The 24,469-nt window shown below is 40.8% G+C and overlaps 1 protein-coding gene across 1 annotated transcript in view; it reads right to left on the reverse strand.

Moving 5' to 3' along the window:
* LOC136843480 (propionyl-CoA carboxylase alpha chain, mitochondrial-like) overlaps nt 1-24,469 on the reverse strand; it is a 194,564-nt gene that overhangs the window by 153,255 nt on the left and 16,840 nt on the right. The window contains exon 3 of the mRNA XM_067112019.1: nt 228-419. Within this exon, the coding sequence (XP_066968120.1) occupies nt 228-419 (192 nt within the window). The remainder of the gene's footprint in view (nt 1-227; nt 420-24,469) is intronic.

Consider the following 24,469-nt stretch of genomic DNA (forward strand, 5'->3'; position numbering starts at 1 on the left):
CTACTAGAGTTTCACTATTTCTCTGACCTTTCTACTAAGGTTCCACCACTTTCTAATAAGTTTCTACTGGCTATTCTCTGATATTCCTCTATTCCACAGATATTTTTCTCAAACAGTACAAAGACTCAAATTGTTGCTGTGTTGATGGCTTCTACTACTGGCTAACAGCATATTAAGGTATATGTAAAGTATGCTTGTTTGATGTGGGAACAAACAACTTTCGATACAAGAAAAACCCAATGAAAATTACCTGGAATAGTATTGACACCTGCTGCCATTGCAAGCCTCTTAGATTCAAGTTTATCACCCATTCCTGTTATAGCACTTGCACTTGGACCAATAAAAGATACATTCAGGTCTTCTAATCTCTGCACAAACTCTGCATTTTCACTTAGGAACCCATAACCTGGATGAACAGCCTGTAAAAATTAATGAAATAATTGAATGAACAGCCTGTAAAAAATAAATGAATAATTAAGAAATGGATCTTGGGAATATAAAAAATAAAAACTAGTAGTTAATAATTCTAGACCATATGATATCATGAACATGGACATCTACAACTATGCTAAATATAGCAAATTTTAATAATTTTCCTAGATTTACAAACTGAAGTCTTTTATATAGGAGTACAGCAGGGAGGTAAGGGGTAGGTGTACCCATCACTCAACTGTTTGTGAAACCTCATTTTTACTTCAAACACTATGGACAAATGAGTTATTTTTTCAGATGGGATTACAAGAAAAGACTGGGTTTGTATAAAAACAGACCTCTCTAATCTAGAACTATATATACTGCCGACCACACTCCTGAAGCAACCTGGTTCTCGATAACCACACCCACATCCTCATCTGAGACGACTGAATACAGTGAGGGGTCTGGGCTCGGGGATTCTAAGGCCATGTATTCACGATCAGGTTTACCTGTCAGTTCGCCCGTGACCATTCAACGGATGAGTCCACATGAAAAGAGAAGAACTGTCAGTTCGACTGTCAACTCTAGGTCATCATCCTCAGTTCTCGCCTTGTCTTCGTCATGGCAACACTACATGGCACCGCTGGAAACTCCGCTTGCTTTTGAGGAGATGGAGCAATATAGACTAGCTGCTGTGGCAATTCACTTAATAATAGGAAATAACAAAATGGCGTAAAAGACTTATCGCCTATTAAAGAGAGATGTCTCCTCTCATGCAACATTAATGAGTAAGTTTAAGTTAGAACTGGGGGTTGGTTCAGTTATTTATGAAATGGACCATGAAGCCTACTTTCACCAGTAACACCTTTCATAAAAATGCAGGACACTGGCCTACACCTATACCAAGTTGTATATATCACATGGAAATATTTTATTTTTTATTATATGATTTGGACTAAAAAGGGTCTTTAGGCCTCAACATAGTTTATTAATATTCTGGTCCAAGTGGCAGAGATCCCTCCCAGGCGAAATCCAGCAGCGAACCCTCCCAGGCGAAATCCAGTGGTGAATTGTCATAAAATTGTTGTTTACCCTTCCACACATGCAATCACCTGTCAGTCGGTCAGAAGAACTTGGGGTAATACCATCAAATCATCCATTATAGTGAGTGGACTGACTCCACCCATACACTGTCGTCTATCTATTAACTCATCTTCTATTACCTTACTTTCCCCTTCATCTCCCAGTGTTTCCTCTGCCAAATCTCTTTCTATAGTCTCTTCTACGTCTGCATTCCTTCTCCAGCCCATTATCATCTCCTCTCCTTCCTGCCCATCTATATTCCCTTCCTTTGATGCACAGGATTTATCCTTCACAGTGTGTGTTTTGTCTATTTTAGGTATCTTTTCTTTTTCTGGTGATAGTCTTTGAATCCTAGTAACATGTATTCTAGCTACTTCTCTTAGAGAATCCCATGTTTAACCACTACTGTCCTACCCAATATTCCCATTACCTGAGCAGGTCCCCTCTATTCATTTTCATTATCTCTTTTATAGAATACCTCATCTCCCACTACTGCTTCTTCAAATTTATGTTCTCTGACATTTTTGTTTTAAGCAATTCTTATTACAAGACTCATTTTTGAAAAACACTTCTCTGGCCTTATGCATTGCATTCGGTGTATCCCTTACTATGCTTTCTTCCATACCTTTCTCTCTGCTTGCAGGTCTTGAACTTTCTTCTCCCATTAAGTTTGGCAAAGAAGGTTTTATTCCCAATACTAATTGGTTAGGGGAGAAACCACCTTTATTCATTTAGCAGTTCCTAGCACTCACTACCCATCTTAATGCTATGGACCAATCCACTTCCTCATCATCTTTCATCTTTCTTAAGCTTTCTTTGATTATGCCTACCATCTTTTCACACAATCCATTGCTCCATGGAGATTCAGATGCTGTGGCCAATACCTAATATTCCATCTTTCTGCCATCCTCCTTACTTTTTCATTTTGAAATTCTCCCCCGTTGTCTGATAATATTTTAGAGGGTGCTCCAAATATAGCAAACCACCCATCAAAAACTGTCTTTACAATAGTTTCTGGTTTCTAGTCTTTTATCCAAAAAGCCTGACAACACCTCGTTGCCATATCTATCATTACCAAGAACTTTCCCTCTTCTATCTCTCCCACATCCATTGCTACAACTTCATTAAATGTTTTACTCCAAGAAAATCCCACTACTGGTTTAGCTGGGTTGCTTTTGTATCTTTTACATACCTCACAACTTGCAATTAAGTCTGTTAGTAACTTTTAGTATTTCTCTTTTTCTTTCTCAAACCATCACTCCACTGTGCTTCTTTTGTCAGCTTCCATATTTTATCTCCACTTCCGTGACCAAACTGTAGATGTAACTTCATCATTGCACCTTTAATTTCCCTTAGACTCTTTCCCTTCCATCCCTCCAGTAACAATTCTTCTTCTACCATCCTCCTCAAAAATGGTATTCTTAAGTGGCTCTGTTTGTCTTCTCTTAACTTTACCTTCATTTCCCCTAATACTTCTATTTTAACACAGTTTGCTTTTAAATTTATAGTTTTTCATTTTACTGTAATTTTCCATTAACGTATCTTTTAAATACACTTCATCTAGTTTGGATAGGATTATCTTTGAACCCTCTTTATCCTTAAGTTCATCTCTAACTGTTCCTTCTGTTTTTACCTCTAAAGCTTTTCCTTAAGCTCATTCTTATCTCTATTCCCGGATATTACACTTCTTCTCCACACACCACAAGTCAATCTTTGACTCCTCTCCATCCTTTATAATCACCCTGTGTCCCGCTAAATCTCGGACAGTCTCCTCTCCATTTCATCTCCCAAAATTTACCATCAGATCCATCCATTTTTAACCAAACACACTCTGCTACCACTTGAAAGTTTTTCTAGCCTAACCCATCCAAAAATGCTACAATTATGCCATCCACCCACCTATTCACGTTTTCTTCTTTTATAATACAATCCAGCTTGTGACTACTAAAACCAACAAAACAGACTTACAACCCAAAATTAACAACCTAACAATCAGAGAGCTCTTTCTACCGCACCACACTCTATTCAATATTCCTGCCTCCATTTGTTTACATTTTGCTCGCTCCCGCCATTTTCATCCTATGATGTCACTTCCTATAATGTCACAATAACAGAAACTTTTAAACATAAAGAATGCTTTGCTATAGAAACATCTTATAAAATTAAATATGTGCTTTTTATATATTTCATAATGCCCATACCATTCCACTAATGCAGAAAATAAAAATAAAATAATAATGATTAACTTCTAAAATTAACATACAATCAGTCTACACGTAAGTTTTAAAGCCAGATTCGATGAACTCACTGGAGAACTGTCAGGTAAACCTGATCATGAATTCCCGGCCTAAGGACTTCCCTACAAGAAGCACTACTAAGGACATCCAACAACGAGGGGAAGGGAACAGATCTTGGCTCCATGGCTCCAACTCATTATCTGGCTGAGTCTCTCTCTGTGCCAGTGCCTCTCAAGTGCAACTGAAGAGGTATCATCCAAAGTTGAGCATCCAGAATTAGCTTTGCAAGAGAAGATGAGGTCTAAGAGATACAACCAGCATTGGCTGGCATGCTCCCTGAGAAGAAATCTCTCGTGAGTAATAACAGATGGTCTGCTCGAGCTTGTGTCAGAAAACCTTGAAAAAAAAGCTGAATCAATCACCATGCCCAGACAGGTCACTTTTTGTGTAGGTTCCAAAAATGACTGTGACATTCATTAGTAAGCCTAGGGCTTTTGCCAAGCCAATTACAAGCTCTCTTGCCTGCAGGTAATCCTCCCTGGACTTTGCAAAGATAATCCAGTCCTCCATGTACAGAAGTATCTTTACTCCCTAAAGTGAAGCCATTTATGGAGGGGATGGCACCCTAGTGAAAACTTTGGGTGCAGAACTCTGTCCGAAACGAAGAGCTTGATATTGATATGTCTTTCCCCCAAAGACAAAGTGAAGGAACTTCCTTGAAAGTTGGTGAATTGGGACAAGAAAGTAAGCACCTTTCACATCCACCGTAACCTCTGATGTACCATTCTCCAGGGCAGTTAAACCGTGGAGGTTGACTCCATGCTAAAAAGGGGAACAGTTGGACACAGAGATTGGGCCTGGATATGTCTAAGACAGGCCTCTGACCTCCTATGGCCTTTGGGATTAGGAATAGCCTGTTGTAAAAAGCCCAGCAAAACAGCTGGTACTTCCTCTAATGCTGCCTTCTCTAATGGAGAAAAGACTTCCTGAATCAACATCTGTCTCTTCTCTAGTTTTCTGTGTATGGCTTGAAGGTTATGAGAGGTTGAAGAAACAGTAATTTCCTAAAAGGAAAGTAATAACCTTCCAAAACAGCTTTCTTTACCCAGGCATCTACATCTTAAATGTTTCCCAACTTGAGTGAAGTGGCCCATCTTGCCACCTACAGGCACCCAAGGGGTCAAAGATCTGGATCCTTGCTACCAAAAGGACAAATCTTCCTTTCTGAGCCTGGAAAGGAGGACCAATGCAAAGAGGGAGAATTGCCCAAAGTCTATTTATAGTAAGAGGAAGTGGAGGAGACTTCCCTTTAGTGGCCTGGGACTGGTGGAGGAAAGTACTACAGTATTCTGGTTTTCTCCAACTCTGCAGCTATAGTCACTGACAGCTTGTCTACTATCTGAAACCCATGACTGTCTACTAAGGAAAGAGACTGTAGGAACTAGCCGAGAGCATAGTTGCTGTCTCGAGTGAACTTGAGGTTGCTAGTGACAGACAGCTCACCTATAACATCAAGACCTACCATACCTATCCTTATGCGACCGCAATCTAACTCCGTCCATAGAAGACTGAGAAGCAAAGGCAGAAGACAGACGGAACAGCCCTAAAGCATCTTAGGATGTTAGTCTTTTTCCGGAAACTCCAGGGCTACCAGGCCTGTTGGCAAGGGCACTGAGGTGACAGACAAGGCTGCATCTGTGGAGTGGCCAAAGGAATGTGGGAATATGTCCCTGCCAATGCACTAGACAATTGATGCAAAAGACTCAGATTGTTATACAAAAATTCAATTCTAGATTTAACTGAGTCACTATCTGATAGCATTAAATCTAACTACTATCCTCAGCTGACATTTTGGGTGTAATTTATCATCCCCACTATCTCTTCCAAAGACCAATTCTTGCAGTAATCATAATGGTTGTCTGAATTACAAACACCCTTCAATGATCAATGCATACTTCAATTAAACCAATCTGGTCTTACAACCACTTACCTTAAAAAATCTAACATATTTTGATGGGGAAGATAGAGATAAAGAAGAAGAATCCATAGTATTGCCAAATACAAACCAAATTCCAGACAATCCAATTCGTTAACCAAGAAAAACAAGCTCAAATTTCAGAGCACTTGTCTAAACAGCTGGCTGTATTCACTGACAAGAGAAGAATGACAACCAAAACATTCAATGTCTTACCCCAACTCTCCAAAGAGTGGGGATAACTATTGGGACCGTTCATTAAAGACTGTTTAAATTTTAGAACTTGTTGAACCAGCACCAAGTAGTTGCAGATAAATCAAATGATTGAGGGTAAGTTTCACCTCAAAAATACTATGCTGGGCTATAACATATGTTTGCACTTAAAAAAAAAAAAAAATAAAAATAAATAAATAAATAAATAAATAAAATAAAAATAAGCACATCGGAAGCATGCATTCTTTTCAATATACAGTGCTCCCCTTTTTACCAAGGATGGGTTTCAGAACCTACTGCAGAAATGCAAAATCTGCAGATATGCAAAAATCCACTCTAAAAAAGGGATTTTGACAAAGGAAAAATCTATTTCTGGGTGAAGACCTGTGTCGCCCAGTGAAATGTCCCATATAGCACACATTTCTAGGTATAAATATTTGCTAGATATACCAGAGAAAAAAGCTATACAGCTAATAGGATGCCAGAGTTACTACCTCTGGAGCGATCATCCTTATAGGATGTCGGTATGTCATCTAGGAGCGAGTGGAAGCCACTACCACAGATGCTTAGCCCAAATAGATCTCTCCTCTCCCAAAACCCCTCTACCTAAGGGCTGCCGATACAGCGGTCCTTCTCCGCTCGCTACTACTACTTCTACCCAGAACCCCCATCCGAAATAGCACCCAAGCTTTGGCCAGCCTAGGATGGGAAAAAAGAGGGAAGGGTTCACTGGGCGACACAGGTCTTCACCCAGAAATAGATTTTTCCTTTGTCAAAATCCCTTTTCTGGGATCGACCTGTGTCGCTGAGTGAAATAGTAGCAGAGAATTGGCCATAAAAGCTTGTAAACATAAAAAGTTAAATGTCGAAATCTAAAATTTTACTAAGGAAAATAAAATTAATTTTGAATATGCTTTTTACTTATCCAAATAGAATAACAAATTATATAAATCTGCACAAGTTAAGCTTTTACTTATCCTAAACAATACAAAACAATGTAGCTAAAGATATTGCTTAAACAATCTAACTAAAAAACCATCACCTAAAATAGCAAAAATTGGTGAAAATTTTTAACAAGGATGGTATGTACAAAGACAGGAGTGGTTTGTGAAGCAACCCAAACCCAGTCAACAAGGTAGAAAGGATGGGAATACAAGCGAGGCAGGTAGGTGAGAGGTATACCAATTGGTAGGGTAAGCAAAATACAAATTACAATTACAATTACAAATTACAAAAAATAACATAATACTAAGCTGACTCTGGAGAAACAATGTTCCCTGCAGCGACAGCAGAAAATTTTAGAGCCTCTAAGGACTTAAGGTAGTGACGTTTAAAAACTCTAGGGGATTTCCAGCCCGTATATTTCTTAATTTCATCAAAATTCATATGTTCAAAGTAATTAACTGAGTTGGCTACAGCCCGGATATCATGGACCCGGGGGATTGAATCCAGGTTGGCTTGTTTAATAAAATAAAGGATTTGTTGTCTAATACCATTCAAGGAGGTGGTTCCACCATTCTCTCTAACAAAAAGTGGACCTGAAGATCTTTGAGAAGTCCTTTCAAGGTAAGCTTTTAAGGTAACTACCGGACATAAGGAAGGATCCTCCGGAAGAGGTATAATCTTCCAGGGAGACCACCTAATTTGAGGGTCTTCATTCTTGGCTAAAAACATTTGGTCTGGAGAAAGTAGAACCTCTCCTGATGGGAGGAAATCCACATGATTCAACTCTCTAGAAAGGGCTGAAAGTTCAGAGATTCTAACTCCTGAAGCCAGGCTAATTAAAAACAGTGTTTTCCTAAGAAGAGTCAAATAAGAGCAAGATTCATTATTTGTGTCTGAAGCTAATCTTAGAACATCATTTAAAAACCAAGAAACCGTTTTAGGACGGGTTGTTGGTCTAAGACGTAGTAATGGTACTAGCAGCCAGACCTTTATCAAAAAGGGCCTTAAAAAATGAGATTGTGAGATTCGTAGTCATAGTATGAACGTCTGATTCTTTCAGGAAGTTGGCAAGTTTTTTTCTTACTGCAATCATACTGATGGAGAGTAGATTCTCTCTTATCTGATTCTAGAAACATTGTGTTCAGAGGGTCAATATTAGCATTTTTCTGAGCCGTAAACTTCATGAAATCCATAAAGTTAGGGCATTCAGCATTCCTGAGGAAGCTGACACAGTCTGAGTTTGTACTACTTGGGTTAATTTTGGATGAGGAATCTGAATGGCTCTGAGTTTCAGCTCTAACAGAAGAGGAAACCAGTTGCTCTTCAGCCAGTTGGGGGCTACTAGAGCTATCCGACCTTTGAATGACCTGAGTTTGTGTAACTTTCCACTGAAGATTTACTGGAGGGAATAGGTAGACTTTCTGCCATTTGTTCCAGTCTACTGACATTGGCCCCGTGGCGTGGCCCGAGGGTCCAGGTTCGAGCTATATAACACAGTAGCTTGTGATTCGATTCCATGGCAAACAGGTCCACCTGAGTCCCGGAATCTGTTGGCAAATCCAGTTGAAGGAATTCTTGTCCAGAGACCATTCTGATTCCAAAGGAGTCGTTCTTGACAGAGAATCTGCAATCACGTTCCTTACTCCTGACAGATGCGTGGTGGACAAGTGCCAGTGATTTTTCATTGCTAATGAAAAGACTGCTATCATTGCATGATTTATGTGACTTGATTTGGAACCTCCCTGTTCAGACAATGAACTATCACTGCACTGTCCAGGACTAATCTGATATGTGTGTTCCTGGCTGGATGTGGCGTTTCAGAGTCAGGAAAACCGCCATTGCCTCTAGAATATTGATATGGAAGTGACGAAAGAGATTCGACCAGGTTCCTTGAACTTTCTTGTATTGTGAATAACCTCCCCATCAGGTGAGAGATGCGTCCGTGTGGATGATCAGAGCTGGTGGAGGGAATTGTAGAGGAATTGATTTGGAAAGACTTTTGGCCGTTGTCCAAGGTCAAGTCTTTTCTTTAAGATTGGAGGTATGAGGAGACTTTGTCCCTGAAATTGTAATTGGCTCGACTTCCCACACTCGATTTATGTCCTTCAGTTTTGCTTTGAGAAGTAGGTCTGTTACTGATGCAAACTGAAGAGAACCTAAGATTCTTTCTTGAGTGCGACGAGAGGCTCGTTTGCACCTGAGAAACTGTCTCGTTGCTTTGGCTATCTCTTTGCATTTTGCTGGAGGAATTGAAAGTTTGTGGGTGTTTAAATCCCACTGATACCCAGCCATTGAAATCGGGATGCCGAATCAGACGAGATTTCTTTGTATTTATGAGAAATCCTAGATACTCTAGAAACTGAATGACCTTTCTGGTCGACTTCCGGCACTCGGTGTTGTTGGGAGCCCAGATTAGCCAATTGTCTAGATAAGCCACAAGCCTGATGTCCTGAGACCTGAGTTCCTGTACCACAGCTTCTCCTAGTTTGGTGAAGATCCTGGGTGCTATATTGAGCCCGAAAGGCATTACTCTGAAGGAGTAAGCCTGTTTGCCTAGTCTGAACCCTAGATAGGGAGAGAAGTTTCTCGCTATCGGGACATGATAATAAGCGTCTGTAAGATCTATAGAGGTGGTGAAGTAAGGTCCGCACCTGAGAGACGGTCAACATCGGAACTTGTCGCATTGAACATAAGAATTCAGAGTTGATAGGTCTAATATCACTCTTCTTTTGTCTGAGTCTTTCTTTGGCACGCTGAACAAGCGTCCTTGAAATTTTAGATGCCTGACTTTCTTTATTGCCTTCTTTAAAAGAAGGTCTTTTGCGTATTCTAACAGATCCGGTGTTGGGGTCTGATAGAATCTGACTGGTGGAGGAGGCCCTTCTATCCAGCTCCACCCTAGACCCTTTGAAACAATACTGTGGGCCCATGGACTGAAAGTCCAATGGTCCCTGTAGAGGCGTAAGCTCCCACCTACCTGAGGAGGCTCATTTGTTAGAGGGCTTATTGTCTGCCTCCTCTTGAGCCTCTGCCTCTAGACTGGGGTCTGGATCCGGCCTTAAACTGAAAACCGCCTCGACCTCTAACGCCCCTAGACTGGCGGTAGCCTTGAAATGACCCCTGAGATTCATAGGCAGGGTTGAAGGCTGGAGAGGTTACATAAGCTGCTGAACCAGCAGGGTGGTGAGTTGGCTGGTTCAGCAAGACATACTGGGGTTGTCCCTTGGAGGTGGAAGGTTGTGCAATTTGAGTGACTGGAACTGCCTGGACAACTGTCTGGGTCTGAATGGTACCTCCTTGTCCTCTTTCTACCTTTAGGCTGAGGGCCCGAAAACTCAGAAGACTTCCTCTTAAAAGGAAGTCCCCAATGAATCCTAAGATTCTGATTGGCCCTGGAGGCCTCACTGATGACGGTGTTGACCACGTCCTCAGGAAAGAGGTTAGTACCCCAGACAGAAGATTTAATGAGCGTGTTTGGCTCGTGTCGGATGGTAGCGTCAGCCAGCACGTTTCCGGCAGTTCCGTCTTGCCACCACAAAATCATATAAGTCACTCTGGAACGAGGCCAGAAGTGACTTAGTCAGGATCCTGAAAAGAGGTTTGTCCTTGTATACAGCAGATGTCAACTCCGCCGAGGTGACGGAGTTGATGGACCTGCTGAGACGGCACCTAGCATCATATTCTGCTTTAATCAGAGACTCCAGAATCCTGGGCAACTGCTCGCTGAAAAGATCCAAAGCGCACTCCGGATCCAGCCTGCCTACTGTAAATGTTTCAGGAGCCCCAACCCAGCAATCCAGGTCTCCCGGAAAGAGAAGAGATGTAGGGTCCGTCTCACGAAGCTGTGGCATTGGCTTCTCCTCTATTCCAGCCTGTAGAGTCAGTTCTGCTATCTTGGATGTACAAGGGGTGGGAATGTCCTCGTGGACAACGAACATCGTATACCGTCCCTTGTGCGGAGTTAGCTTAGTATTAGCGCACTCCCAGTCAGAGAGTATTCTGACCCATGCCGACTGCGCTTGATCCCTGGGGAAGATCACCGTCTCCTTGGGGACCTTGTCTTCCCTCACCAGGGCTTCCTCCGATAAACGGGCGTATCCCGGGAAAGGATAAACAAGATCCGCCGGGAAGAACTCGTAGTCTTCCACAGGGCGGGTGCCGCAACCTTCGATGGTTAATTTACCATTTGCAAAGGGGGCATTAAAGGCGAGACGCTAAGGGTTACAGTCCTCATAAGCAGGCAGCTTCGAGGCGTCCGGGATGGAGTAACCCTGCTGCTGTACCGGACCGGAATTAACTAGTCCGGCAAGCGACTCCTCCTGGGTTTTCAGTCTCTCAGCCAAAGACTGAACATACTTGCCTGATGTCTCAAGACTCGAGGCGAGATCTCGAGACATCGTCTCAAATTGGGAGTTAACCTGTTCAGATAACTTTTTCATTAGCGCTTCCGCGAAGGCCTCAGGGTCAAAATCAGGTTTTTTAGACCTGCTCGCCTTGGGTCTCGACCCCTTAGAAGGGGGAGTAGCCTTCTGGGAGGAAGTCGAAGGTTTGGGGGCCAACGACGACCTGGAGGAACTCAACATGGCCGGGATCTTCGGGGGTTTGGACACTTTAGGTAAAGTCTTCGTCTTCACTAAGGACTTCACCTTGGGGATCACCGACCCTGAACGGGCCCCAAGGGTGGAGACCTTAGAGAAACCTTGGAAGGATGAAGACGAAGACGCAGGAGAACTAAAAGACATTGAATTTTTAAATCTACCTGCCTCACTTACATCCCTACCTTCCTCCTCCGGATCGATGGCCATCGGTTCAACGTTGATATTGATGTTGGTCACTTCCTCGGCCACTTCCCCGCACAGTTCTTTTTGTTCCTCCGGCAGGACCTGGGTCTCGAACCTAATCCTGTTAATCAGGGGCTCCGCCGCCGGGGCTACTGCTGCAGAGGACCTGGCCATAGGGTACAGGACGTTACAAATGTCCTCTGCCAGTACATAGGGGCGTCCCTGACCAACGTTGCAACCGAAGCCGCCGACCCAGATCTTCAAGGTAGCAAGAGATGAGGCTTGGCGGGACCGAGGGACCTGAAACCGGATATAATGTCAATATAAGAAATTGACGTATAAATTCTTTCGTTATAGATGTACTTCAAAGTTGTTTGAAATATTCATGCGCGTATGTCAAAAGGTTAACGTACCAAATCATCAATCACATCTTGATAAAGGGAGTAGCATACATCGCAGCCATCTGGATGCCAGACGAGATGATCATCCACCTCGACTGCGCAGCTGGCATGCGACCTGCATGCTACGTGGCCACAGGGTTGCTGCAGATAGGTGTTACAGCCTGGCTCCTGACAATGAACCACCTGTAAGAGGAATTGATACATGAGTATCAAAGAGATAACGCCGGAACAGCTTCACGGCTGTGGTAAAAGACTAAACTAATAAAACTTAAAGTAATAATATTCCCCCCCACGTCGGAGTTGAGATCTGGGGTAAACAATAAGGTTACGGCGGAACGTTCCAGTACAATCTGAACAGGGAGGCCAAGCCTCAAGTCGATCACACCGGAAAGCAATTCCGATGACGCCGGAGCGTCTCGTAAAATAACCACACAGAAATCAACAACCGGGAGGGCTAGTCGCCGGAGCGAAGGTTCCGGGACTGACTTCCCGGAACACAGCTCACGGAAACTACATAATAATTAACCTTGAAAATAGCATTCAGCCCGGCATCTCCACAATTCCGCCGTAAAAGAAGGCAACGACGCTCAAGCTATTGTTCCTACTAGGAACAAAACAGCGAGCTAACGATAGCCGCCGGAACGGATCCGGATGGCGGAACGGCGGAGAAGCAGGGCAGAGAAACATGGCAACTGCAACAGGTCAGGTGCTTAAACACCTTCCACGAAGCATCATCTCAACCGAAAGGGGCAAATGAGCATTGCTCTAAAATGCCCCAAAGGGAGAAGCCATGTAGACCACGTCTGATAAAATGGGAGTGAGATAAACACGAGAAGGCGAAATAGATAATATCTATAGCCTAGCCTAACCTTCCGAAGTTAACACCTGGCCAGGAAGGCTAGGACACACCAGAGAGACGATCGAGAAAGGGGCACTAGCACCAAACCACACCTTCCGAGATTTGATGAATCAAACTGGTCAGGGAGGACGGGCAGGCATCCAAAACTCGAACGAGGGCCACCCAAGAAAACCTACCTTACCTAGGCCTAGAAGCCAGGGTAGGAAGGAAAACTGGGGCCAGCTTAGCCTACCTTCCGAGATTCGACAGAGTCGAACTGGTCAGGTAGGCTAACAGATAACACTACCAAATATCAGACGAAAGGAATATATGGATACATAATAAAATTGAAATGATATAATAACAAAATATTTTTAAAAATGCACCTACATAAAGAACATGAAGGAAAGGATAGGCTAGGCCTCACTTTCCACTATTCTAAAATGTAATAATAGTCGAGCGCGTCAGAACAAGCAAAAATTGAAACTATCATTATAAAAGAGGAGCATATATAAATAATCTTCAATCTTCCAAGGCGACAGAAGATATGAGAGCATTAAAAGGCTGGGGACTACTGCCACGAACGAACACGAAAATGGCGTAAGTAATTAAACAGGACATAATCAGTCCAACCGAGTCCCAAACCAACAAAATTGAATACTCAACTTAGATGAAGATGCATCCTGATCAATCGAAGTCATAGTGATAAATCCAATAAGCCAAAATAAGGCAAAAAGAAGCAAAAATAACACCAACGAAAACAACGTGTGTTAACGAGAAAGCGTGCTATGAAAGGATGGGGGTTCTGGGTAGAAGTAGTAGTAGCGAGCGGAGAAGGACCGCCGTATCGGCAGCCCTTAGGTAGAGGGGTTTTGGGAGAGGAGAGATCTATTTGGGCTGAGCATCCGTGGTAGTGGCTTCCACTCGCTCCTAGATGACATACCGACATCCTATAAGGATGATCGCTCCAGAGGTAGTAACTCTGGCATCCTATTAGCTGTATAGCTTTTTTCTCTGGTATATCTAGCAAATATTTATACCTAGAAATGTGTGCTATATGGGACATTTCACTCGGCGACACAGGTCGATCCCAGAAATGCTTATAACCGGCTTATGACTGCCAAATACCCTGTACCCCTTAAACTAACCCTTTAACGCTGACTGGACGGATTTTACGTCGACGGGTGCAGAGTGGATGTAAAATGCATTGACTACAAAAAGTTTTTAAATATTCACGAAAAAATACTTACAGGCCTAGTTGGCAAAAAATTTAAAATCATGCTCCTTGAGGGATGCTGGGAGTTCACGGATCACGCTGTTGTTTTGCTTACAAGCGTGACCTAGCTGCGCATGCGAGAATTTCTTTCTTCTCGCACTACAAAGCATCAGCGACGCATTGTCAGAGAGCAATTTCTTGACGCATTCATGTTTTGCCGAACTTGTGCAAGTGTTAGCATGTTTGTGACGCAATAGGACGTATGCAGAGATGTCCCAACGTCATCAGGGCCATTAAAGGCACATGTTGCCTGTCGGTAGTGAGCGTGTGAGATGCGTTTTAGACTTGGATGCTAGAGAGGGACCCAGCACCCAAGGTGATCCATCTTTTCAACGCCGTGTTGTACGGCCACGTGTGGCCGAAAGTGACCAAGGGCCGTACCCTGTGCCTTTACGACCCCTAGGAAACATCGGGGTGTCCTGAGAGGCATTAAGAAACATTTGGGAGGCCTCCAACAAAAGGACATTGATGAATACTTGTTGGAGCTCGATCAAGAGCAGGTGGAAAGTCCTCATTCTGATGGCAGTTGGTCATCTAGTGACGAGGACATCACGCCTGATGTCAGTGATGACGAGTATTTGCCCCCAATGTCCGTACAAGAGCCACAGCATGAAAGTGAACTCGAGTTTAGTGGTTTCAGTGCTTATGAGGGAGAGTCTGAGGAGGAGGTGGCGGCACCAATTGTGGCTGGTGGGGACGAGACAGAACGTGATGGTGAAAGTGAGGGAGATGGGCCAGTGGGGGGGGGAGTGCGAAGTCGTGCCCGCGCACGTGCCCGTAGAAGGTCGCAACGTTGCGGCAGCCTAGGTGAAGGCTGTTCGTCCGAAAGTGATGAGGGGTGGTTGGAGGACCCCACCCCATCCAACATGCACCCATTCACGGCAGCACCTGGACTGACTGTCCCTGTGCCTCTCACTGCACCGGGGTTCATTCACCTCTTCCTTACGTGGGAATTGCTGGAATATCTCGTTGCAGAGACGGCGGATTACGCTCGGTACTGCCGTGAGGAACTGCAGACGACATTGTCGTATCACTGGCGGGGCTGCAACCTCACGGACATGGCGCATTTTTTGGGGCTCCACATGTTTTTTGGAATGATGCCTGCTGCCGACGTCAGGCAATATTGGAGGCGGAATTTTTATTTAAGTATGCCCAATGTGCCCGGCATTATGCCCCGTGATAGTTTCCTGGCGTTGGACAGGTATTTCAACGCCTTCAACCGAAGGGCCTTACCCCAGAATAACCCAGATCGCCTCATCTTAGTCCGCCCAGTGTTGGACTACATTCGTGAATGGTCCCAGTTTCTCGTGGTTCCTTCCAAGAACCTTTCTTTTGATGAGGGGAAGATGCAATACAAAGGACGTCTAAGCATAAAAGTGTACAACCCCAAGAAGCCAAAGAACTATGGTGTGAAGTTATTTTTTATTACAGAATCCAACACTGGATACGTCGTTGTCTTCTCTGTATATTCCGGGGTCTTCTCCACGCTGCGCGACACTGTCTTCGGTCTTGTGGATCGTTTCCGTAACCAGGGATACCACCTGTTTATGGATAATTATTATAACTCGGTATCCCTGGCCCAGGAACTGAATGAAGGTGTGCACATCATTCGGTTGGTGCATGGGGCCCCGAATGCCCTCAAGAGGTTCCCTAGCCAGCCGCAACACCTGGCAAGAGGAGAGACAGAGTGGTGGCGGAAGGGAGATGTCTTCGTCATCTGTTGGAAGGGGGTCCGACTCGTGCCCATGATTACAACCAGTCATGAGCCCATCCAAGAAGAGGTCGTTCAGCAGAAGAAGACACGTCGGCAGGGCCGAGTTACGTATGAGGAGTTTCGTGTCCAACGGCCTACTGTCATCGGGCACTACAATAGGCACATGGGAGGAGTTGATCTCTTTGATGAACTCATCCAGTATTATCCCTTCACCAGGAGAACCAGGAGGTGGACACAGAAGCTCCTCAAATACCTCCTTCAGTTGGCCCTCCAGAATGCCTACATCCTCTACTGTGGGTGCAATTCAGACACCCGGAGGTTGTCCCACATCCAGTTTCTTGAGGTGGCCGGGAATGCCCTCATAAACTTCAATCCTGAGGAGTGGCCTTCCAACACCGCCCCCCTGCCCCGAGTTCCAGATCTGCCCCAAAAGGATAGGGCAGATGTCGCTAGGAGGGCCAACCTCGGTCGCCCTGCTCCTGCCGCCGCCGATGATGCCGCCCTTGATGATGCCACCTGCTGCCGCCGCCCTGCCGCCGCTGCTGTCCCTGTCCCTGCTGCCGCCTCCTCACATTCCAATGTCCCGTCGGGTAGTGGACCCTGTGTGTCGGCTGCAGGCAGGGGATCACACACTGGAGCCCCTAGAAGGGCGTAAGCAGAAACGGTGCCGGGTATGCCATATGAGTGGCAGAAGAAGAGACACCCGGTTCGTCTGCTGCACCTGCAAGGTAGCACTTTGCAGGATCGGGGAGTGTGACCGCAAATACCACACGGCGGTCATATATTGGAGTGTGCCTACCCGAGGGACACTGGACGGCACAGCGGACCACCGAAGGGCGGCCCATCTGCAGTAAGGGTGCCCGTCTCCCTCCTCCACCTGTACCTCGTCATGTCTAGAGGAAAAAAATGCAAGACTCTTCAATGGAGGAGGGAGAAAACAAGAATAGAACGAAGAGTCAGGATTGCGAGTGAGTGTTCTGCCTTGATTTTATATTTAATTTTATATTTATTACAAGTTTTTAAATATCTGTATTTATTGGTGTTTTGTATATTATTTCGTTTTATGCGAAAAAAAAAGTTTTTCACCTGCATTCCTTTTAGTTATGTATTCATACCAAAATAAAAATTATATATGTATTATATATATATATACAGATAGAGATATAGTATGTTTAAATATATATATATATATATATATATATATATATATATATATATAATATATATATATATATATATATATATATATATATATATATATATATATATATATATATATATATATATATATATATATATATATATATATATATATATATATATATATATATATATATATATATATATATATATATATATATATATATGTACTTTTATTTTTTTTTTTTGGTAAACAAAAATTTTACATTCTAGTGATATTCATCATTTACCTTCATTTTGCAACAAATGGGCAGTCTCTAGCACAATATTTCGATTTATGGTGAATTTTTGAAAAAAACTTTTTCCTTACGTCCGCGCGCGCTAACTCTGCTGAAAATCTCAGAAATTCTTTAGTCACTTTGTCGTAATTTTTGCACAGTTTTCTATTAGCTGTTACATAAAGTTTTATATATGAAAATGTGTGCAATTTCATGTAGAATACAACAAAAAATAACTCATGGTTGTAGCTTTTATCAGTTTTGAAATAATTTCATATAAATAACGATGTGCCAAAATTTCAACCTTCGGTTAACTTTGACTCGACCGAAATGGTCGAAAAATGCAATTGTAAGCTAAAACTCTTACATTCTAGTAACATTCAATCATTTACCTTCATTTTGCAACAAATGGGAAGTCTCTAGCACAATATTTCGATTTATGGTGAATTTTGAAAAAACTTTTTCCTTACGTCCGTCACGCGCTAACTCTGCTGAAAATCTCAGAATTTCTTTAGTTACTTAGTCGTAATTTTTGCACCATTTTCTATTAGGTGTTACATAAAGTTTTATACATGAAAATGTGCACAATTTCATGTAGAATACAACAAAAAATAACTCATGGTTATAGCTTTTATCAGTTTTGAAATATTTTCCTATAAATCACGATACGTGCCAAAATTTCAACCTTCGGTCAACTTTGACTCGACTGAAATGGTAAAAAAATGTAATTGTAAGCTAAAACTCTTACATTCTAGTAATATTCAATTAGTTACCTTCATTTTGCAATAAACCAGAAGTCTCTAGCACAATATTTTGATCTATGGTGAATTTTTGAAAAAACTTTTTTTACGTCCGCTCATTACGAATTTATGCATCATTTTGTGATAATATTATCTCTGTGTTGTTTTGATCGTTTTACAATTTGTTATATACCAAAATCATCGCAATTTAGTGTACAATACAACGGAAAAAAAATAACTCATTAGCTTTAACCGTTTTGCTCACAGCGTGATTTGTATACAATTATATATGAAATTTTTTTTCGCTGTCATATATTCCAATATTTATATATGATAATGATATTTTTTTTTTATTTCTGATGGTTGCATACTAAACTTCAGGCAATGACAAAAAAAGGAACCAAAAAATGAACTCTTAATCTTAAAACCTAAGCGTGTTGTGCTTTTTTGAAAAAAACTCTCTTTCCGCTTCGGCGCTAACTCTCAAACCCCGCCAGCATATGGCAGACACTTTTGTAAATAGAGGCTCGGTGTTTAAGGGCTAAAATGCTTATAACTGCCAATTTTAATATTTCACTGCTTAATCTGATAGTTCAAACAAAAATATGCCATAATATTATCATACTAAAATATTCTAATATTTCAAACAAAAATACACCCCAAGCCATCATCCCAAAATACCCAAAGTAACCTTACATTACAGTACTCTGCTAATACTCTTACTCTTCAGTAGGCTATATACACCCCTAAAATGCTTATAACTGCCTACTTTAACAGTTCATTGCCAAACTTGACAGTTCAAACAAAAATATACGTCAAACTATCATCCCACAACACCCTAATATCATTTCAAAGTCATGGTGCACAATTAAGTATATCATCCTACAACTGTTACTCTATGTATCCCCTATCATTCAGACACACGTTTTCTTTGGCCTATGTAAATATGAGCACCGTTCTGTGCATACTGTAATGCACTGGGTGTACAAATTACATATATTGATATTTTCCTGTGTTGTAAGAGGATTTTGAAATATTTACTGTACAGGTACATATTTTAGGATAGTACTAGTGCTGTATAGAGCAGCTAAAATACGTGGGTAGTTTAGAATGACAGGACACGTACCTCCAAATAGAATGCTAGGTTTGTTACGTCACGTTAGTGTTTTCACGATTAAGTACAAATACATTTATGATAAAAAAATGATTTACTGCAGTAAGTTCTTGGTTTACGTCATTTTGTGGTTAGTCCTCACCATCTCTCATAAATTTATTACAAAATTCTTGTGCCATAATTCTCTCTATGTCTCTCTGTATACATATACTGAGAAAACACAGCAAAATATGTATAACACATTATTTCACTTACAGAATCTGTTTATACTGTATTGATCTAATCACCATAAAAATATTTAAAATCTGAATTTCATACATAGGCTCCAGTAGCAATTTTTCTGTGATGACATAATCTCTCTCTCTCTCTCTCTCTCTCTCATATATCAGTACAGACAGTCCCGGTTTACTTACGGTTTGACTTACAACGTTCGAGTTTACGACACTTTTCAAATATATTCATAAAAAAATTATTTCCTGGGTTACAACGCATGTTCCAGGTTTACTGACGCTGACAACGCCGTCCGACGGAAGAAATATGGCTTCAGAATGGCAGAATGGTCAATTTTGGAGGTTTTCTGTTGAAAAACTCAATGTAAATGCAGGATAAATTGTTTTCAAGGCACCCAAAGGAATAAAAGTAAGGTTTTTTTACGATTTTCGACGGTATTTCAGATTTACGCCAGTCCGATTTACGATCGGAAGAAATATGCATCAAGACAGCAGAATGGTCAATATTTGGAGGTTTTTATTATGAGAAAACTCAATATAAATGCAGGATTCATTGTTTTCAAGACACCCAAAGGATTAAAAGTAAGGTTTTCTTACGATTTTCGAAGTATTTCAGATTTTACGCCAGTCCGGCACGATCGGAAGAAATATGCATCCAAGACAGCAGAATGGTCAATATTTGGAGGTTTTTATTATGAGAAACTCAATATAAATGCAGGATTCATTGTTTTCAAGACACCCAAAGGATTAAAAGTAAGGTTTTCTTACGATTTTCGACGATATTTCGACGACGCCAGTCCGGCGACGATCGGAAGAGATATGCATCCAAACAGCAGAATGGTCAATATCTGGAGGGTTTTATTATGAGAAACTTAATATAAATGCAGGATTCGTTGTTTTCAAGACACCCAAAGGATTAAGAATAAGGTTTCCTAACGATTTTCGATGGTATTTATAACGCCAATCCGACGACGATCGGAAGAAATATACATCCAAAACAGCCGAATGGTCAATATTTGGATGGTTTTTATCATGAGAAACTCAATATAAATGCAGGATTCATTGTTTTCAAGACACCCAAAGGATTAAAAGTAAGGTTTTCTTACGATTTTCGACGGTATTTCGGACGACGCCAGTCCAACGATGATCGTAAGAGATATGCATCCAAAATAGCAGAATGGTCAATATCTGGAGGGTTTTTATTGTGAAAAACTCAATATAAATGCAGGATTTGTTGTTTTCACGACACCCTAAGGAATAAAATTAAAGTTTTCTTATGATTCGCGATGGTAATATTTGGGATGACTCGTGTCCAACGCATACGACGGAAGAAAATTTACATTCGCAGATTTTTTCATAGAGCAATATTCACTAAATTACTGATTTTTATTTTATTTTCATGACTAAATACATTTTTTATGATGAAAAAAATATTTACTAATTTTAAAATATTAATATTGAGTAACCACAGCAAAGTATTGATAAAAGTTAAATTAAAATCCTGTGAAATCATAAAAACTGCTTACGATGTAATCACTTCATTCAACCTCTCTCTCTCTCTCTCTCTCTCTCTCTGTTCTCGAATAATTCACGAATAATTTCACTTCTGCGATTTAAGTAAGGCCAAACGCCCATATCTCTCTCTCTATTGCATATATCCTTCAAAAAAATATCGATTACTGTATGTAAACATAAAAATATTCTAAAATCCATCATCGCTTGTGTGACAATTTTTTTATTGCTTTTTTGAAGGCTTATGACGATACCGCTCGGGGGATTAGAATTAGCCAATAACAGAGCTCAGAGTAACCCCTTCTCTCCATGACGATACGCTATTGGCTGGCAGGACTGACAGTAGCCAATAACAACTTGTAACAACCCCCTCATCCCCTTCCCACCCTCCTTGACGACATGCTATTGGCAGGAAGGGTGGGATTTTAACCAATCACAAAGCTTGTACCGTATTTTTTTTCTCTCTCTCACCAACGTGAGAGAGAGAATGACTGCATAATATTTTTCTAACAAATTTGTGGGAGATGACGACTAACTACGCTTGTATGATATATAAATGACTTACCTAATAAGAGCTAATTTTCAAATATTAATAAGATTAAATAATAATAATACAGCATACTGAAATTACAACATTTAGGCATTTTCAAAGCAGACTAAGGGCAGAAGATCAGTTTCTCTCTCTCTCTCTCTCTCTCTCTCTCTCTCTCTCTCTCTCTCTCTCTCAAAGGTAGAATGAGAAATGGATAGATGTATTATAAATCGATACTAAGTTCAGCCTTCACTCTCACAGGAAAAGATACTGCTAATTTGAGTCTCTTTACCTATAAGCACTGTGTGTGTGTGTGTGTGTGTGTGTGTTCATGGTGCTTTAAAGTGCTTGGTAAAAGTAGTGGTAGCCTACATCTTTGGAAGGCAAAGAAAAAACAATTTTTTGTTGTCAGTCGCAGTAAAGAGAAGTGGATTAACATTCCTCAAGAGATTAAAGAGATAAACTCTCTCTCTCTCTCTCTCGTACCAGCACAAGAATGGCTGAATTTAAGTCGTAGTGGTAATTCATTCTCTCTTCAAAACAGAACAGTAGAATGGTAAAATTTTTGGAGGCTTTCATGAAAGACTCAATAAAAATGCAGGTTATGTCATTTTCAAGATACCCAAAAGATACTCAAAGGATTAAAGTAAGGTTTTCTTACGATTTTTCGACGATTTTCCGGTTCTGACGATTTTTTTTCGACGACGCGTCGTCAGAACGGAACCCCGTCAGAAACCGGGGACTGCCTGTACTGTACTGCATATTCTTTAATGACAAAATATCAATTACTGTACCACAAAGCATAAAAAAACAAAAATAAATAAATCCAGCAATTCACGACAGATCGACGTAGGTAGCATTGCCATATTTTTTGCTTTATCTGATTTATTGTACCATATTTCATTACAAGTTTAGCTGACTACGATTATCACCCATATTATAACATTACACAAGAGAATATTTTATCACTGCTAATGTTTCATCTCTAATCACCATAAAAATATTTAAAACCCAAATTTCATACATTGGCAACTCTCAAAATTCTCATCCCAGCCATAGTTCCTGTGCTTTAATGGATGTATAAGCACCTCAGTTTCTCTCTCTCTCTCTCTCTAAACAGTACAGTCATACCCCGAACTTACGTGAGGTTAGGTTCCAGAACCAATCACTCAAGGTGAATTTTCGTGTAAGTTTGGCAAGGTCTCTAAAAATGGTAATAAATGCTTATTTCTAAAGTTTAAACACTAAATATGACTCTAATCATGCTCCCAAATTATTAAGTTAACATTTAAATGAAATTAAAATTACTGTAATTTCATTTAAAAGTTAGCTTAATACATTACTCTTAAAAAAAGAAATACATGGTTGGCATAAAAATAGAGAGTTGGAACAGAATTTCTCTCTCCCCACTTCCAACCGATCTATTTTTAGAAGTCTTCTCAACCTCTTTTTAATGACTTCTGTATTATACGTCTCCTTCTCTTTGTTCTGAAATGCTTTTTCATGAACAGTGTTTTTTATTTTGACTAATACAACTCTTAGTTATTATGTCTCTAAGGTTTAGAATGTATTTGCCAAACTAGTGCATTTACACTTCGTAGACCGTACAGGTAAAATTAGATCAATTTAAACTATCTAATGTACACTTAAAGATATACAGTACAGAGAAATAATAAATTGTAAAAATGTGAGAGCACTAACAATGAGAGAGAGAGAGAGAGAGAGAGAGAGAGAGAGAGAGAGAGAGAGAGAGAGAGAGAGAGAGAGAGAGAGAGGGAGGGAGGGCTTGTCCTTACTTAAGAGAGTGAAATTATTTATCAATTATTACGGAGACTGAGAGAATAACACAAGAGAGAGAGAGAGAGAGAGAGAGAGAGAGAGAGAGAGAGAGAGAGAGAGAATTGTCCTTACTTGAAATATCAAGTTAAATTATTTATGAACTATTACAGAGAGAGAGAGAGAGAGAGAGAGAGAGAGAGAGAGAGAGAGAGAGAGAGAGAGAGAGAGAGAGAGACGTTATTCTTACGTTAGATATCAAAAGATGGAAATTCAGTATGTAACTAACTTTTAAATTAAATTAAAGTTACTGTAATTTCATTTAAAAGTTAGCTTAATACATTACCCTTAAAAAAGAAATAAATGGTTAACGTAAGAATACAGGAGAGTGTGAAGATTAGTATACTATTTCTCTCTCCCCCCATTCCACCGATCTATTTTTAGAAGTCTTCTCAACCTCGTTTTTAAAAACTTCTTTATTCTGTCTCTTTCTCTTTGTTCTGAAATGCTCTATGTCTATGTTTTAGAACGGCACATTTACAGTTTGTAAATGGTACGGGTAAAATTAGATCAATTTAAAATTATCTACTGTACAGTTAAAGACATACAGAGGAACAGTAATATGTAGGTTGCGCTAACTACGAGAGAGAGAGAGAGAGAGAGGGAGAGAGAGAGAGAGAGTCAAAATCAATCAATCAATCAAAACTTTATTTCCATTTTACAATGGTTATTCTACATTTCTCTCAAAGGATACATCAATACAACATGCAAAAGTAAAAGTACAAAATCATTTAATCATCGACAAATTGTCAGATCTAAAAGCTCCTCAGCACAACAACTACATACTGCTCTTCCTTCTTTAAAAAGTACATCTAACAAGGTCTCAAGATCGTAAAAATCTGAGTACGTAAGTACTATTCCAGTTACCAGGTAATAGATTAGTGAGACCCATAACAAAACACAGCATGATAAAAACCAAGCAAAAACGCCGGTCAAGACTAAAAATCAGGAGAAAAGCAAGCCACTTGTTATAAATAAATTCTAGTTTAACTGGTCTTATTGTAATTTATTTTCAAGGAGGTATGATTTCAAATTCTTTTGAAAAGCTTACTTGAAGGCGCATTCTTTATATTAGTTGGAATGTTGTTCCAGACCCTTGGTCCTTTAATCGATATTGATTTAGCTCCCATGTCAGTAGTTGTTGCCTTACAAAGAGGTCGCCGACTGACGAGTGGGTCTTCCTTGTACATCGCCCACAGTAGGAAACTTA

The sequence above is a fragment of the Macrobrachium rosenbergii genome, chromosome 2, assembly GCF_040412425.1.
Source record: "Macrobrachium rosenbergii isolate ZJJX-2024 chromosome 2, ASM4041242v1, whole genome shotgun sequence".
Taxonomy (NCBI): domain Eukaryota; kingdom Metazoa; phylum Arthropoda; class Malacostraca; order Decapoda; family Palaemonidae; genus Macrobrachium; species Macrobrachium rosenbergii.